Here is a 14,086-nt window from a genome sequence, read left to right as displayed (position 1 = left end):
ATGAGAATTTTTTCAAATTTTCGACGAAATTTCAAAATCAAGTTTGTTTTTTTAGGGACCACTTGAATTCTGAATATATGTGTGTGTGTGTGTGTGTGTGTGTATATATATATATATATATATATATATAATCTTTTTTTACTCCCCCTAGTGTCTGCCCTGCCAAGCAAAGATGCAGTAGCAGGTTTAGGATACCAGGGTCAGCTGTTGTACAATTAAACAGCTCATTTACAAAAAAAACAAATTACTGCACTCGCTTCACCTGGAAGTGAAGCATGCAGGTAGGCACAGCTGCGGGAGCTCGGGACAGGTAAGGGACATCAGGGAAGGGGGACAGGACACTTAGCAGAGCAGCCGTGATTGGGACACACACACCGCTTTGCTCAGGATTTTCATTGCGAAACGCTGCCAGATTTGACTAGCTGATAGTAGCAATTGCGGCGAGTGGGGGGGGGGGCAAAACCCCCTAGGTCCCGAAGTTTACTTTAGTAAATGACACTTGACTATCTTGACTAGACTTCTCCCCTATATTTGTGCTTACCAGGCTTTAACTTTCACCTGTAGGGATTACTGGTAATGGATGCTTCGCTGCGTGGTTAGGCCTTGGTCTCCCTCAGGAACACCAGACAACTTCCCAGGACTTCACTTGACTGCAACTGAACTCTCCACTCAACTGACCTAAGCTGACTCCTCCCAGCTATATATGGGAGCAATGTGGATGGGTCCCATAGGTCAGCAACAAGTCACCTGTTCACTTGCACCTTTCTTGGTTACCTAGGTCTTAGTAACAATGTTTAAAGGCACATTAACACATAAATGCAATACATTAACCTAGACATAACTGAATAGGTGAAAAGAGTTCTGAGGAGTGTGGGAGCGACTGGGACTGAGTCCCCCTGACAGGATCTACATGGGACAGAATAGCCACTTCTGTACTGGGCCACCACAAACTCCCCCTCTAGAAGAAAGCCGACCTCGGCGTATGGTCCTTGAGCTCTCTCTGGCCACAAGAGAAAGCTGTGCACAGTGGACAATAAGACAATAAACATTAGACATGACACACCTTATAGACGAATATGGACTTAGTATAAGTATACTGGCTATAAGCTAAAAGTCCTATCTCAATGCTGTACATGACTACTCTATGGACGTTAAATGCTATAAATACACATTTGTGAAGACTAGACAATCCTGTCATAATAGAACGTTTTACTATTGACTTTTATGTATGTGTTTTATTCTTCATATCTAGTGGGCAGTTGGCCTTGAGTAGACCGCTGGGACCTGCGAAGCACCACCTCTTGAGGACCAGGATCTGTAGGTAAATCTGGAAGCTCAGCAGGCACTTCTTCCACAGGAACTTGATCTTGAACTGGATCCAAAACCAATTGAATAGAGACTGCTGGTACTGTGAGATCTCGTGCATAGGCTGGAATTGTAGGTATTACCTCCAGAGCTCTTGAAGCTGGCACATAAACTGGAGCCAATAGAGATAAGCCAGGAGCCGGAGGTTAACAGAGGTATGTGGGTTGAGTGGGTGAGAACATAGGAAAATCTATAGAGTGATGTATCCCTTCGCCAGGAACATATTCACGAACTGGTTTGGCACATGGAGGCGGTGGTGGAGGAGCCGTTAGGAGATCTTCCTTAGATTTTGATACGGTTTCTGTGGACGACCTGTGGCTCATACCCAGATTTTTGGACTTCATAGACATCAGACTCGGGGTAGGGAATAGCCATCACAGTGTAAGGCTCTGTCTCCCAGATGAAATCCAGCTTGTTCGTTCTAGGAAATTTTGTTAACCAGACTTTGTTGTCCACTTGCAGTGGCTTGGCTGTGGCATGGCGGTTGTATTAATCCTGTTACCTGTGTCGGGCCTCGCCCATGTTCTCAGTGACAATCTCCTTGGCTTCTTGAATCTGCCTTCGGTGATCAGAAACGCTATTTGTGGGATGCTTGAGGAGAATTGTTAATTGGGGCTTGTAACCCAAATGTCCGATGCTTAGGCAGTAGCCTGTGCTGTCTCATCATCAAATAGAAGGGGGTATACCAAGTAAAACAATGCACAGTGTTGTTATATATCTCTACTAGCTCAGATTGTAGCCGAGGCCATTCTTCTTGTCGTGACACAGAGGTGGCTCGCAGCATATGGATGAATACTTGATTGGTTTGCTCACAGAGCCCGTTCCCTTGAGAGTTATAGGCAGTGGTTCTGAGCTTCTTACAGTTGTGGAACTGACAGAGTTCTTGAAAGAGTTGGGCCTCAAAGGCCGGTCCACGGTCAGTCAAGACAGACTCAAGGCATCCAAGGGTTTGTACCCCACTTAGAGTAGAACATTTGGGCCACCACCTTGGTTGTGAGATCTTTGACTGGGACAACAATAACCCACTTGGAGAAGTGGTCCACCATGGTGGGAGCATAGGTATACCCGGACCGGGTAGGAGACAACTTCACATCGTTTAGCGTGACCAGCTTATTGGGTCTGTTACTCTGGATGGAGTGGAGGGGTGCTCTTGCATCTTTACGAACATTCTTGGTGACGTTACAGACAGAACATTTCATTTCAAGTAGTAGTAAGTAGTGGCACTAGCTAGTCCTCTCTTCACCCACTATAAGGACTAATGGAGCAGCTGGAGGAGTCTCTGTTCTGACCCACGGCGGTGCTAGGACAGAGTGTCAGACATCAGTATACAAATCAAACTAACAAGAAACATAGCCTGCACTCACTTACAGTACGGGTCTCGCGGCCTCAAACTTCGGACCACCTCGATGGCGTGGGATTCTTAGAAAAAGCTGACAGCGCTCAGAAAAACAGGCGACTGCCGGCGGTTTCGTATTACAATCAACGCTTCTTCCGGCCTGATCATTGGCTTCGTTCTTGTGGACTCCAAAGGGTCCCAACTGATCATGATATGCGTTGAGGACAATCACCGCGTCTCTTCTGGAAACTAGAATCTAATGAAGTCGATCACCAGAGACCGGTTCCAAAGAATTTCGGTACAACAGTCCTTTGTGCACAAACAGTCACTTCCTCTGTTGCCACAGATGCTTCAGCTCGTAGTCATAATGGGCTCGGTATAGATGTGTACGTACTTTTTTCACAAGAAGGTAGTCCAACATATCACCCATGAATCGACTTTCGTCTTGTAGAGTCTTCCAGGTATACAGGCCTTCTTTAACCTTTTCGGACCTGGGTTCTCCATCCAAAAGGGTGGTAATAACATTCTATTTTACAAACCGTTGGTAAAATGGGGGCATCTCCACGTCTTTCCACTCATGTTTCACAGGTGGCTCTTTGCTGGAAGCCATTTTAGACAGTACTTCGGCATTGACGTTTGACTTGCCACTTCTGTACTTGATGGTGAGGCTGTAATTGGCTAATCTTTAAGTCCATCGCTGTTCAAAGGCGCCCAATTTGACAGTGTTCAGGTGGGCCAAAGGGTTGTTATCCATGTAGGCAGTAAATGACGTGGCAGCCAAATAATCTTTACATTTTTCTGTCACCAAGTTCCAACTTGAACGAGCTGTAATTGGTGTCGTTCTTCTCCGCCCCTCGCAGATTTTGACTGGCATAGGCAATCACTCTCTCTTGGCCATCTTGAACTTGGGACAGGACAGCTCCTTGCCCTTCAAAACTGGCATCAGTATATAGCCGAAACAGCTGACTGTAATCCGGATACGCCACCAGACGTTCAGTCAAGATGTCTTTTGACTCGAAGAGGTACAACAGTGCCACTGGAGTGTATTTGGGTAAGACAGTAGCAGAATCAGACAGGTTCACTAACCGTGCTGGTACTCTTCTGGTTGAGACAGTGACAAGATTTCTTGTAGCTCGGACTAGTGGGTAATCTTCTAGCTGCATGCGTTCCAGCAGGGCCTGATAATCCAGATTCTTGATTTCGGGACATGCTCTGCACCAAATGATGTCTTAGTGTTGGGTTGCAGTGTTACGAATCTGATTTCTTGTTCTCGTACTCTGCAGATCTCGCCTTGCTTGTTGGCAAACTTCTGCTCCGCTTGTAGGACTTTCAGGTGGTGCTGCACTGCCTTCTGGTCTGAAGTGGGCATATAAGGAAGAGAGGCATACAAGGCATATAGAATCTCAATAAAACAATTTCTTATAATGCTCATCCCCAATATGAATTCAGAATACCCCTTATCTGTCACATTAGTTACAATCACTCCCTGCCCTGTAAGTACATGGTCACCCAATTGAATGGTTGGCTCCCAGTATCCATGTCTGGGGACTGGTTGCCCATTACCCGAAACTACTCTGAAATTAACATCAGACTCACACAATAAATTAGCATCCCAATGCTGATAGAAAACATGTTTAGATATGGTAGACACTTGTGACCCTGTATCTATTAAGGCTTCTAAAGGTACACCTTCTACGACAACCATTATACGGGGGCAGGAGGCGACATAAAGTGAGAGTCCTGATTTAGGTAGTTCGGGGGTTGGACCTGATGGCTCTTTTCCTGAGGGCCGGTCCTCGACCTCAGGGGGAATCCATTTAAAGGGATACTCCGGTGCTTACACATCTTATCCCCTATCCAAAGGATAGGGGATAAGATGCCTGATCGTGGGAGTCCCGCAGCTGTGGACGCCCGTGATCATGCACGTGACACCCCGTTTGTAATCAGTCCCCGGTCGACCGCAGGGCCGGCGGCGTGTGACGTCACGCTCCGCCCCTCAATGCAAGCCTACGGGAGGGGGCGTGATAGCGTGCACGCCCAATTTTTCAGTTTTTTTTTTGTTAAAAAAGTTTGAATTATCCAATAAATTTCGTTCCACTTCATGATTGTGTCCCACTTGTTGTTGATTCTTCACAAAAAATTACAGTTTTATCTCTTTATGTTTGAAGCCTGAAATGTGACAAAAGGTCAAAAAGTTCCAGGGGGGCCGAATACTTTCTCAAGGCACTGTATTGGGGTGAAAATCACATAAGAATTGTGAGAAAACCGTCACACACAGGAAAATACACTATATTATGAACTACACTAACTTTACAGCCCCTGTAGCATAGTCAAATAAAAAAAAAAAAAATCCTGGAATACCCCCTTTAACCCCTTAAGGACACATGACGTACTGGAACGTCATGTGTCCACTCCCGATCTATAACGCGGGGCCACGGCGTGGCCCCGCGTCATAGCGGGTCGGGCCCGGCCTCTAACAACGGCCGGGACCCGTGGCTAATAGCGCGCGGCATTGATCGCTGTGCCGCGCGCTATTAACCCTTTAGACGCGGCGTTCAAAGTTGAACGCCGCGTCTAAAGTGAAACCGAAAGCATGCCGGCTAGCTCAGTGGGCTGTTCGGGATAGCCGCGGTGAAATCGCGGCATCCCGAACAGCTGACAGGACAGCGGGAGGGCCCCTACCTGCCTCCTCGCTGTCCGATCGCCGAATGACTGCTCAGTGCCTGAGATCCAGGCATGAGCAGTCATGCGGCAGAATCATCGATCACTGGTTTCTTATGAGAAACCAGTGATCAATGTAAAAGATCAGTGTGTGCAGTGTTATAGGTCCCTATGGGACCTATAACACTGCAAAAAAAAAGTGCAAAAAAAAAGTGAATAAACATCATTTAACCCCTTCCCTATTAAAAGTTTGAATCACCCCCCTTTTCCCATAAAAGAAAAAACACAGTGTAAATAAAAATAAAAATAAACATAAATAGTATCGCCGCGTGCGGAAATGTCCGAATTATAAAAATATATCGTTAATTAAACCGCACGGTCAATGGCGTGCGCGCAAAAAAATTCCAAAGTCCAAAATAGTGCATTTTTGGTCACTTTTTATATCATGAAAAAATGAATAAAAAGCGATCAATAAGTCCTATCAATGCAAAAATGGTACCGTTAAAAACTTCAGATCACGGCGCAAAAAATGAGCCCTCATACCGCCCCATACACGGAAAAATAAAAAAGTTATAGGGGTCAGAAGTTGACAATTTTAAACGTATACATTTTTCTGCATGAAGTTATGATTTTTTCCAGAAGTGCGACAAATTCAAACCTGTATAAGTAGGGTATCATTTTAATCGTATGGACCTACAGAATAAAGATAAGGGGTCATTTTTACCAAAAAATGTACTACGTAGAAACGGAAGCCCCCAAAAGTTACAAAATGGCGTTTTTTTTTTCAATTTTGTCTCACAATGATTTTTTTTCCCGTTTCACCGTAGATTTTTGGGCACAATGACTGACGTCATTACAAAGTAGAATTGGTGGTGCAAAAAATAAGCCATCATATGGATTTTTAGGTGCAAAATTGAAAGAGTTATGATTTTTTAAAGGCAAGGAGCAAAAAACGAAAATGCAAAAACGGAAAAAACCCCGGTCCTTAAGGGGTTAAAGTCTTTACAGTTCAGTTTAGGCCCAAGGAGATGCTCAGTGAACTTTAGGAGGCTTGTTGGCTCGCTGGGACTTGTAGTAGACTTGGACTGACTTGTGCAACCCACACTGACTTTAGTAAATTGCACTTTACTATCTTGACTAGACTTCTCCCCTATATTTGTGCTTACCAGGCTTTGACTTTGACCTGTAGGGGTTACTGGTAGTGAATGCATGGCTGTGTGGTTAGGCCTTGGTCTCCCTCAGGAACACCAGACAACTTCTCAGGTCTTCAGTTGGCAACTGCACTCAGAACTGAACGCTCCACTCAATTGAACTAAGCTGACTCCTCCCAGCTATATATGGGAGTAATTTGGAGGAGTCCCATAGGTCACCAACAAGTCACCTGTTCACTTGCACCTTCCTTGGTTACCTAGGTCTTAGTAACAATGTTTAAAGGCACATTAACACATAAATGCAATACATTAACCTATACATAACTGAATTGGTGTATAGAGTTCTGAGGAGTATGGGAGCCAGGGGACTGGGACTGAGTCCACCTGATAGGACCTACAGGGTACAGAAGGGCCACTTCTGTACTGGGACACCCCATATATAGTAGTCATATCAGCCCCTACAGAAGCCATATTTTTGGGATGACAAAAGGAGCTGAAATGACCCAGCTGGGATTATAATGACAAGTATGGATGCTCTGGGCTGAATAGTATGAATACTGATCATTCTTCACAAGCCCTATCATTTTAGTAAATAAAAGATATGTGCCGTTCTCAAGGATCTAATGTAATTTGAAAATTGTGAAGAAAGAAATTGTCAATAAATGAGATTGAACAGAGTGGTTGAAATATGTGGATGTGAGAAGCTGCTGACTAGATATATATGAATGGATGAATGAAAATGAGTGAGATGTATGTGAATCTGTATGTACTGCCTACCTAAATAGATGGATGATGATAGAAATGAAGATGGTGTTTGATCTATGATTTAGGAGTCACCGAAAGTATGTAAAACAATAAGTAAGGTGTATAACAGATTTATTTAAATACAATTGACGGGGTCTCTGAGTGGATGCCGGCAACCCACTGCGAGATGTGCAGATAAAATAATTTGTTACAAACAAGTTAAAATAGATATAATGTAGCTAGTGGTTGTTGCTTTCATATATAAAGACTGTATCCAGCAGATAAACTATGCATGCGGCCTGTGCAAGGCTCTGCAGGGTGGTCCCAGAGCAATGTTGGTCCCAGAGCAACGTTGGTCCCGGAGCAGCGCTGGAGCTACTCAAAAAATTGCCCACCAGTGGGTCTCAAAGTCCACAAGTCTATACACTATAGTGTTGCGCCGTAGGACATATAGATGGTTAAATTGTCAGTAAAAGGTAGCACTACCTTGATGATACCAGAGAGTGGAGGGGACTGCAGCGGCTCGTTGCCACTGACACCTGTGGGTGACTATAATGGCACGACTCGGCGGTCGGCACAGGGATGTTATGGAAGATCACTCGCCCACTCCGTTGTCAGGGAAGTCCGTGCTGTGGTGGTCCGTTGTCCGCGGCGGGCTGATGGTGCAGGTCTTGATGGTTTCTTCCCACCGTCTGGTAAACTCGGAGAAGTCTGCTGGCCCACAGACAAGCTCCGCTGGAGTAGCGTCCTTCTGTGTCTCCTTGTGGTGGGAGAGCGCGCACTGATGTCTTGTGGACTGTGAGACCCACTGGTGGGCAATTTTTTGAGTAGCTCCAGCACTGCTCTGGGACCAACGTTGCTCTGGGACCACCCTGCAGAGCTGTGCACAGGCCGCATGCATAGTTTATCTGCTGGATACAGTGTTTATATATGAAAGCAACAACCACTAGATACATACACATATCTATTTTAACTTGTTTGTAACAAATTATCCTATCTTCACATCTCGCTGTGGATTGCCGGCATCCACTCAGAGACCCCGTCAATTGTATTCAAATAAATCTGTTATACACCTTACTTATTGTTTTACATACTTTCGGCGACTCCTAATCATAGATCAAACACCATCCTCATTTCTATCATCATTCATCTATTTAGGTAGGCAGTACATATAGATTCACATACATCTCACTCATTTTCATTCATCCATTCATATACATCTAGTCAGCAGCTTCTCACATCCACATATTTCAACCACTCTGTTCAATCTCATTTATTGACCATTTCTTTCTTCACAATTTTCAAATTATATTAGATCCTTGAGAACGGCACATATATTTTATTTACATAATTATGGTCAATCACTTACAGTGCCTGCCATTACCCAGTGCACCCATTGGGGGTGTGCACAGTGCCAGTTTCTCGGACACTACAGACAGATTGAGCACACTCGCTATACTTTTTTGCTATAGACCTATCATTTTAGCCCCTTATCTTATCACCAGGTCCAGTCTGAAGTTAAAGGGGTACTCCGGTGAAAACCTTTTTTCTTTTAAATCAACTGGTGCCAGAAAGTTAAACATATTTGTAAATTACTTCTATTAAAAAATCTTAATCCTTCCAGTACTTATTAGCTGCTGAATGCTACAGAGGAAATTCCTTTCTTTTTGGAACACTGATGACATCACGAGCACAGTGCTTTCTGCTGACATCTCTGTCTACTTTAGCAACCGTGCATGGTGGCTCAGTTGTTAGCACTGCTGCTTTGCAGTGCTGGGGCCTTGGGTTCAAATCCCACTAAGGACAACAATAAATAAAGAGTTATTATTATTATAATGACGTCAGCAAAGAGCACTGTGCTCGTGATGTCATCAGAGAGAATTCCAAAAAGAAAAGAATTTCCTCTGTAGTATTCAGCAGCTAATAAGTACAGTAAGGATTAAGATTTTATAATAGAAGTAATTTACAAATCTGTTTAACTTTCTGGCACCAGTTGATTTAAAAGAAAAAAGGTTTTCACCGGAGTACCCCTTTAACTCTAGGAAGTGCTGTCCTAACTTACTAGGGAGCTGTAGCCTTTCTCACCACGCCGAGGCATCATTAAACGTCAGGAAGCGTAGCTAGCACCACGTGGCAACCACAGTCAATATACAGCAAACTCAGCCCAGATTGAGACTTTTGTTTTATAGCCAATGACTGCCCTTGTGTGAGCAGATGGACTGTGTGCTGCGCTGCAGCTGTTGCCCGACAAAGTTAATTTAACAATGTGTTTAGCCTCCAGTAGCACACACAAAGTGCATGCTGCAGCATGGCCCTGCTCCCAGCCAACGCCAGTCACATACACAAGACCCCAATGTACCTCAGGATGACAGATAGCGGAGCACCAGGCTTCTTTGACTGTGGATGCTGCTGTGCTGGTCCTCTGAACCAGCTTGGTTGAGATGGGTAAGGGGGGTGGACCAGTGATCAGATCAGGTACCAGCTGCACCACACACAAAAAAGTTTGGTCGGGCAGCACAGGGGCCCATGGAAGGGCTGGCCCTGACAGTGTATTATGCTGCTTAATACATTTGGCACATCATTAGACTGCCTAGTCTTAAGTGTAGACCAACTTTTACCTGGCTTATTTTATAACAATTAGTTGCCTTATGATTTTACACTCAAACCACACCCCTTTCTCACAATGCCACAACTCCTGTCCAGCAACTCACAGAAGTGTCTAAAATGCATAATTGTGGTACAAAGCATGTATGCATTTACAATTGTAGATCTGCCCCTCTGATATAAATAGAGGGTAAGCACAAACTGAAGATACTGGATATTATGATTTTAAGGTCAAAGTTAGGCCATTTCAGAACCTTCTTAGTTTGCTACTATTGTATGACGTGATTTCTTTATTTCTTTTTACAGAATTGATCATACAATGTTATTTATTTTCCAGGTGCATGTAAATCTTGACAAATATGACTATATCCATTACTGGGCTCTTGGACAGAGGTATGGACCTCTTGCCTTGCAGATGAGCCCCAAGCCTCAAGATTCTTGGCTCTCCAGATCTCCTCGCACCCCACCAGAAAGGCAAGACATGTTTCTGGGAGCTCATCATGTTCAATGTAAATATAGAACATGTGACTGACTATGTACATTGTTTTGGAGCACACTAATTTGCTAAATAAATTACTTCTGGATCTAAACCTCACATCATACTATTTAGTTACTTATTGTTTTATTTCCATACACATTAGGTATAGACATTTAAGAGGAGATTTATCAAATCTGTGTAGAGTAAGGGTGACGCAGATTCCATCTTTCACGTTTCAGAGGCCTTTTTAAAAATAAAAGTGATCTGATCGGTTGCTATTGGCGACTGCACCACTCTTCCTCTACACAGGTTTAATAAACATCCCTTTAGTATATTATTAATGTAAAGTGTGTTGTTGTTTTTTTTGTTTTTGTTTGCATAGGCGATACTTTAAGAGAGTCCTAATGGCTGCTCGCCCTAAACATTCTCATATGGTGTTAAAATGTTTTAAGGACATACCTCTGGAAGGGCTGGAGCAACTTCTTCCTGTGGTAAAGGTCCGGACTTCAAGAATTGACCGCACTTTAATTAACACTATGCTTTTGGTGAGCGGAGGAATAGTCTTTGTCAATGTCGGAATGGTGGTCCTTACAGACTTGAAGATTGGAACTTTTTTCCTGCTATTCTTGTTTGCAGGATTTATGACATTTCGAGCTTGGAAGGTAAGAGGCAAAGCTAAATATTAAATGTGATTTCCAGACTGCAACTGCAGCTATAAAGAGGTTTGTCGCTTCAGCAGAATTTGTGGTAAAAGTGCATACATCACCCATATACAGTTGGTAGTCATTTAGTAGATGTATTACCATTACCATAGAAAATTTGGACACAATTTTTGATTTGATTTGTCTATGTATTTTTTTTTTTTTTTGCGTTGCAGATTCATATTATTAAAAACTATTTAAGAACACATTTAGAATTAAGTAGTAAACAAAAAAAAATTGCTAGGGCTAGATACACATTGGCAAGTATTCTTTTTATCTCCCTGCACAAATCTGCTCATAAATCGACACCAGGTTAATGACATCCATCTTGATCTATTCGTAACAGTTGTGCAACTGACTGTGCTGCTCCGTTTTTTTCTGTAACAAATGCAGTCTTTGATGAAGATGTGAACCTAGCCTACACAAATGTTGCACACTCTTGGCATTCTCTCAATAAGCTTCATGAGGTAGTATCGTTGAAAATTTACCACTAACCTAAAGTAGAATATGTCACAAAAAAACTATCTTGGAATCAGAATGAAAAGTAAAAGCATCCCAGAGTTATCAATGCTTAAAGTGACAGTGGTCAGATTTTCAAAAAATGCTCTGGTCCTTAAGGTGAAAATGGGCTTGGTTCTTAAGGGGTTAAGACAGACTCAGGACTGTGGCACCCACTTAGAATAGAACATCTAGGCTGCCGTGTTGTCTGTGAGATCTTTGACGGGGACCACTTGAAGTAGTGATCCACCATGATCAGAGCATAGATATACCCGGACCGAGTAGGAGACAATTTCACATGCTCTAGTGCGACCAATTGGTTTGGTCTGTCACTCTGAATGGAGTGGAGGGGCGCTCTTGCGCACATTCTTGGTGACGTTACAGACAGAACATTCACTACATAATTTCTCAATGTAACTCCGCATTCCAGTCCAGTAGAGTCTTCCCCTGACAGTGGCTTCGGTCTTGTGGACTCCAAAGTGTCCCAACTGGTCATGATATGCGTTGAGGACCATCGCCGCGTCTCTTCTGATGAAGTCTATCACCAGAGACCGGATCCAAAATAAATTTGGTACAACAGTCCTTTGTGCACAAACAGTCGCTTATTCTGTCGCCCCAGACGTTTCAATTTGTAGTCACAATGGGCCCGGCGTAGACGGGTTGGTACCTTTTTCACCAGAAGGTAGCCCAACATCTTGGAGAGTCTTCCAGGTATATAGGTCTTCTTTAACCTTTTTAAACCTGAGTTCACTGTCCACGAGGGCGGTAGCATTCTGGTTCACAAACAGCTGATAAAATGAGGGCATCTTCCCACACATCTTCAACAGGCGGTTCTTCGCCGGGGGTTATTAGAGACAGTACTTTGGCATTGACGTTTGACTTGCCGCTTATCTACTTGATGGTGAAGCTATAATTAGCTAATCTTGAAGCCCATCGCTGTTCAAGAGCACCCAAATTGGTAGTGTTCAGGTGGGCCAATGGGTTATTATCTGTGTAGCCAGTGAATGGCATGGCAGCCAAGTAATCCTTGAATTTCTCTGTCACAGCCCATACCAGGGCGAGGATTTCCAGTTTGAACGAACTGTAATTAGCATCGTTCTTCTCTGCTCCTCTCTCTTGTCCCTCTTGAACTTGGGACAGGACGGCCCCCAGACATTCAAAACTGGCATCAGTATATGCCTGGAACAGCTGACTGTAGTCTGGATATGCCAAGATGGGTGGTTCTGTCAGCTTGAGAGCTCGGAACGCTGTCTCATGCTCTTCGGCCCAATCAATAGGTAGCCTCCCATTGTAGTTCTCCTTCACTGTTCTCCGTAGGATAGCTGTAAGGGGTTCTGCAATCTGAGCGAAGTGTGGGTTGAAGCGGTGGTAATAGCCGGTGAATCCCAGGAAGCTCCTGACATCTTTTACCGTGTGCGGTGTAGGCCAGTTCTTGACAGAATCCACCTTCTCAGGATTTGGCTAAACTCCTTCTGCAATGACAACATGGCCGAGGTAAGGGACTTGAGGTTTGAGCAAGTGACACTTTTAGGGTTTGATCTTTAACCCATATTTGATCAGGACTTGAAAGACGTCTGACAGATGACTGAGGTGTTCCTGGTAAGACTTGAAATACACAATGACATCTTCCAGGTACAAGACACTTTGGAAGTTCAGGGGGCCCAGGTACCTTTCCACCAGGAAATGTAGCGGGGGCAATACATAGCCCAAATGGCATACTTTTAAACTCAAACAAAGGAGGTCTTCTCCCGATCCTCCGCGGCCATGGGCACTTGCCAGTACCTACAGGTTAAATCCAGCATGGAGAAGTAAGCAACAGACCCAAGGGCAGTAAACGACTCCTCAATCCTTGGCAATGTGTGATATTGTTCAGTTTCCTGTAGTCGACACAGAAGCAGATGGTTCCATCTTTTTTTCTTGTCCAGGACGAGTGGCTCCGCCCAGAGACTCTGACATCCTTCATGTCAGCCAGCATCTTCTTGACAGTCGACCGTATCGTTGCGACCGGACAATGTCTCTCCTTTATAGGCGGGCTGTCGCCTGTAAGGATATGGTGCTGTATCATTGAAGTTTTTCCGAAGTCTGTGGGGTGTTTGCTGAAAGCTTCATGATACCTTTTGGTGACATTGACATTGAGCTGATCCTGTGGGGTAGTGTCGTCCCCAACCTGGAGCTGTGCCCACCAGGCCTCTGGGGGATTAGCCTGGATCCACCGGTAACTTGAGCTGCATGCTGTCGTGTCACTAGACGCTCTGTCACGATGTCCTTCGACTCAAGGACGTACAACGGAGCCACTGGATTGTATTTGGGTAAAACGGTAGCAGAATCAGACAGGTTCACTAACCGTACTGGCACTCTTCCATTGGAGACAGTGACAGGCTCCTCGCAACTCGGACTAAAGGATGATCTTCTAGCTGCATGGGTTCCAGCAGGGCCTGATAATCCCGATTCCTGACTCTGGGCAGTGCATGGCACCATATGATGATTTCAGTGTTGGGTTGTAAGGTCACCGACCTGATATCTTAAACTCGTACTCTGCAGATCTCGC

The 14,086-nt window shown here is 44.3% G+C and overlaps 1 protein-coding gene across 4 annotated transcripts in view; it reads left to right on the top strand.

Moving 5' to 3' along the window:
• TMEM143 (transmembrane protein 143) overlaps nucleotides 1-14,086 on the top strand; it is a 151,663-nt gene that overhangs the window by 82,607 nt on the left and 54,970 nt on the right. For all 4 annotated transcript variants that reach the window (XM_056544614.1, XM_056544615.1, XM_056544613.1 and 1 more), the window contains 2 exons: nucleotides 10,199-10,335; nucleotides 10,722-11,001. In XM_056544614.1, the coding sequence (XP_056400589.1) occupies nucleotides 10,199-10,335; nucleotides 10,722-11,001 (417 nt within the window). The remainder of the gene's footprint in view (nucleotides 1-10,198; nucleotides 10,336-10,721; nucleotides 11,002-14,086) is intronic.

Source organism: Hyla sarda, chromosome 10 (assembly GCF_029499605.1).
Source record: "Hyla sarda isolate aHylSar1 chromosome 10, aHylSar1.hap1, whole genome shotgun sequence".
NCBI classification, from domain to species: domain Eukaryota; kingdom Metazoa; phylum Chordata; class Amphibia; order Anura; family Hylidae; genus Hyla; species Hyla sarda.
This window is presented reverse-complemented; position numbering and strand designations above follow the sequence as displayed.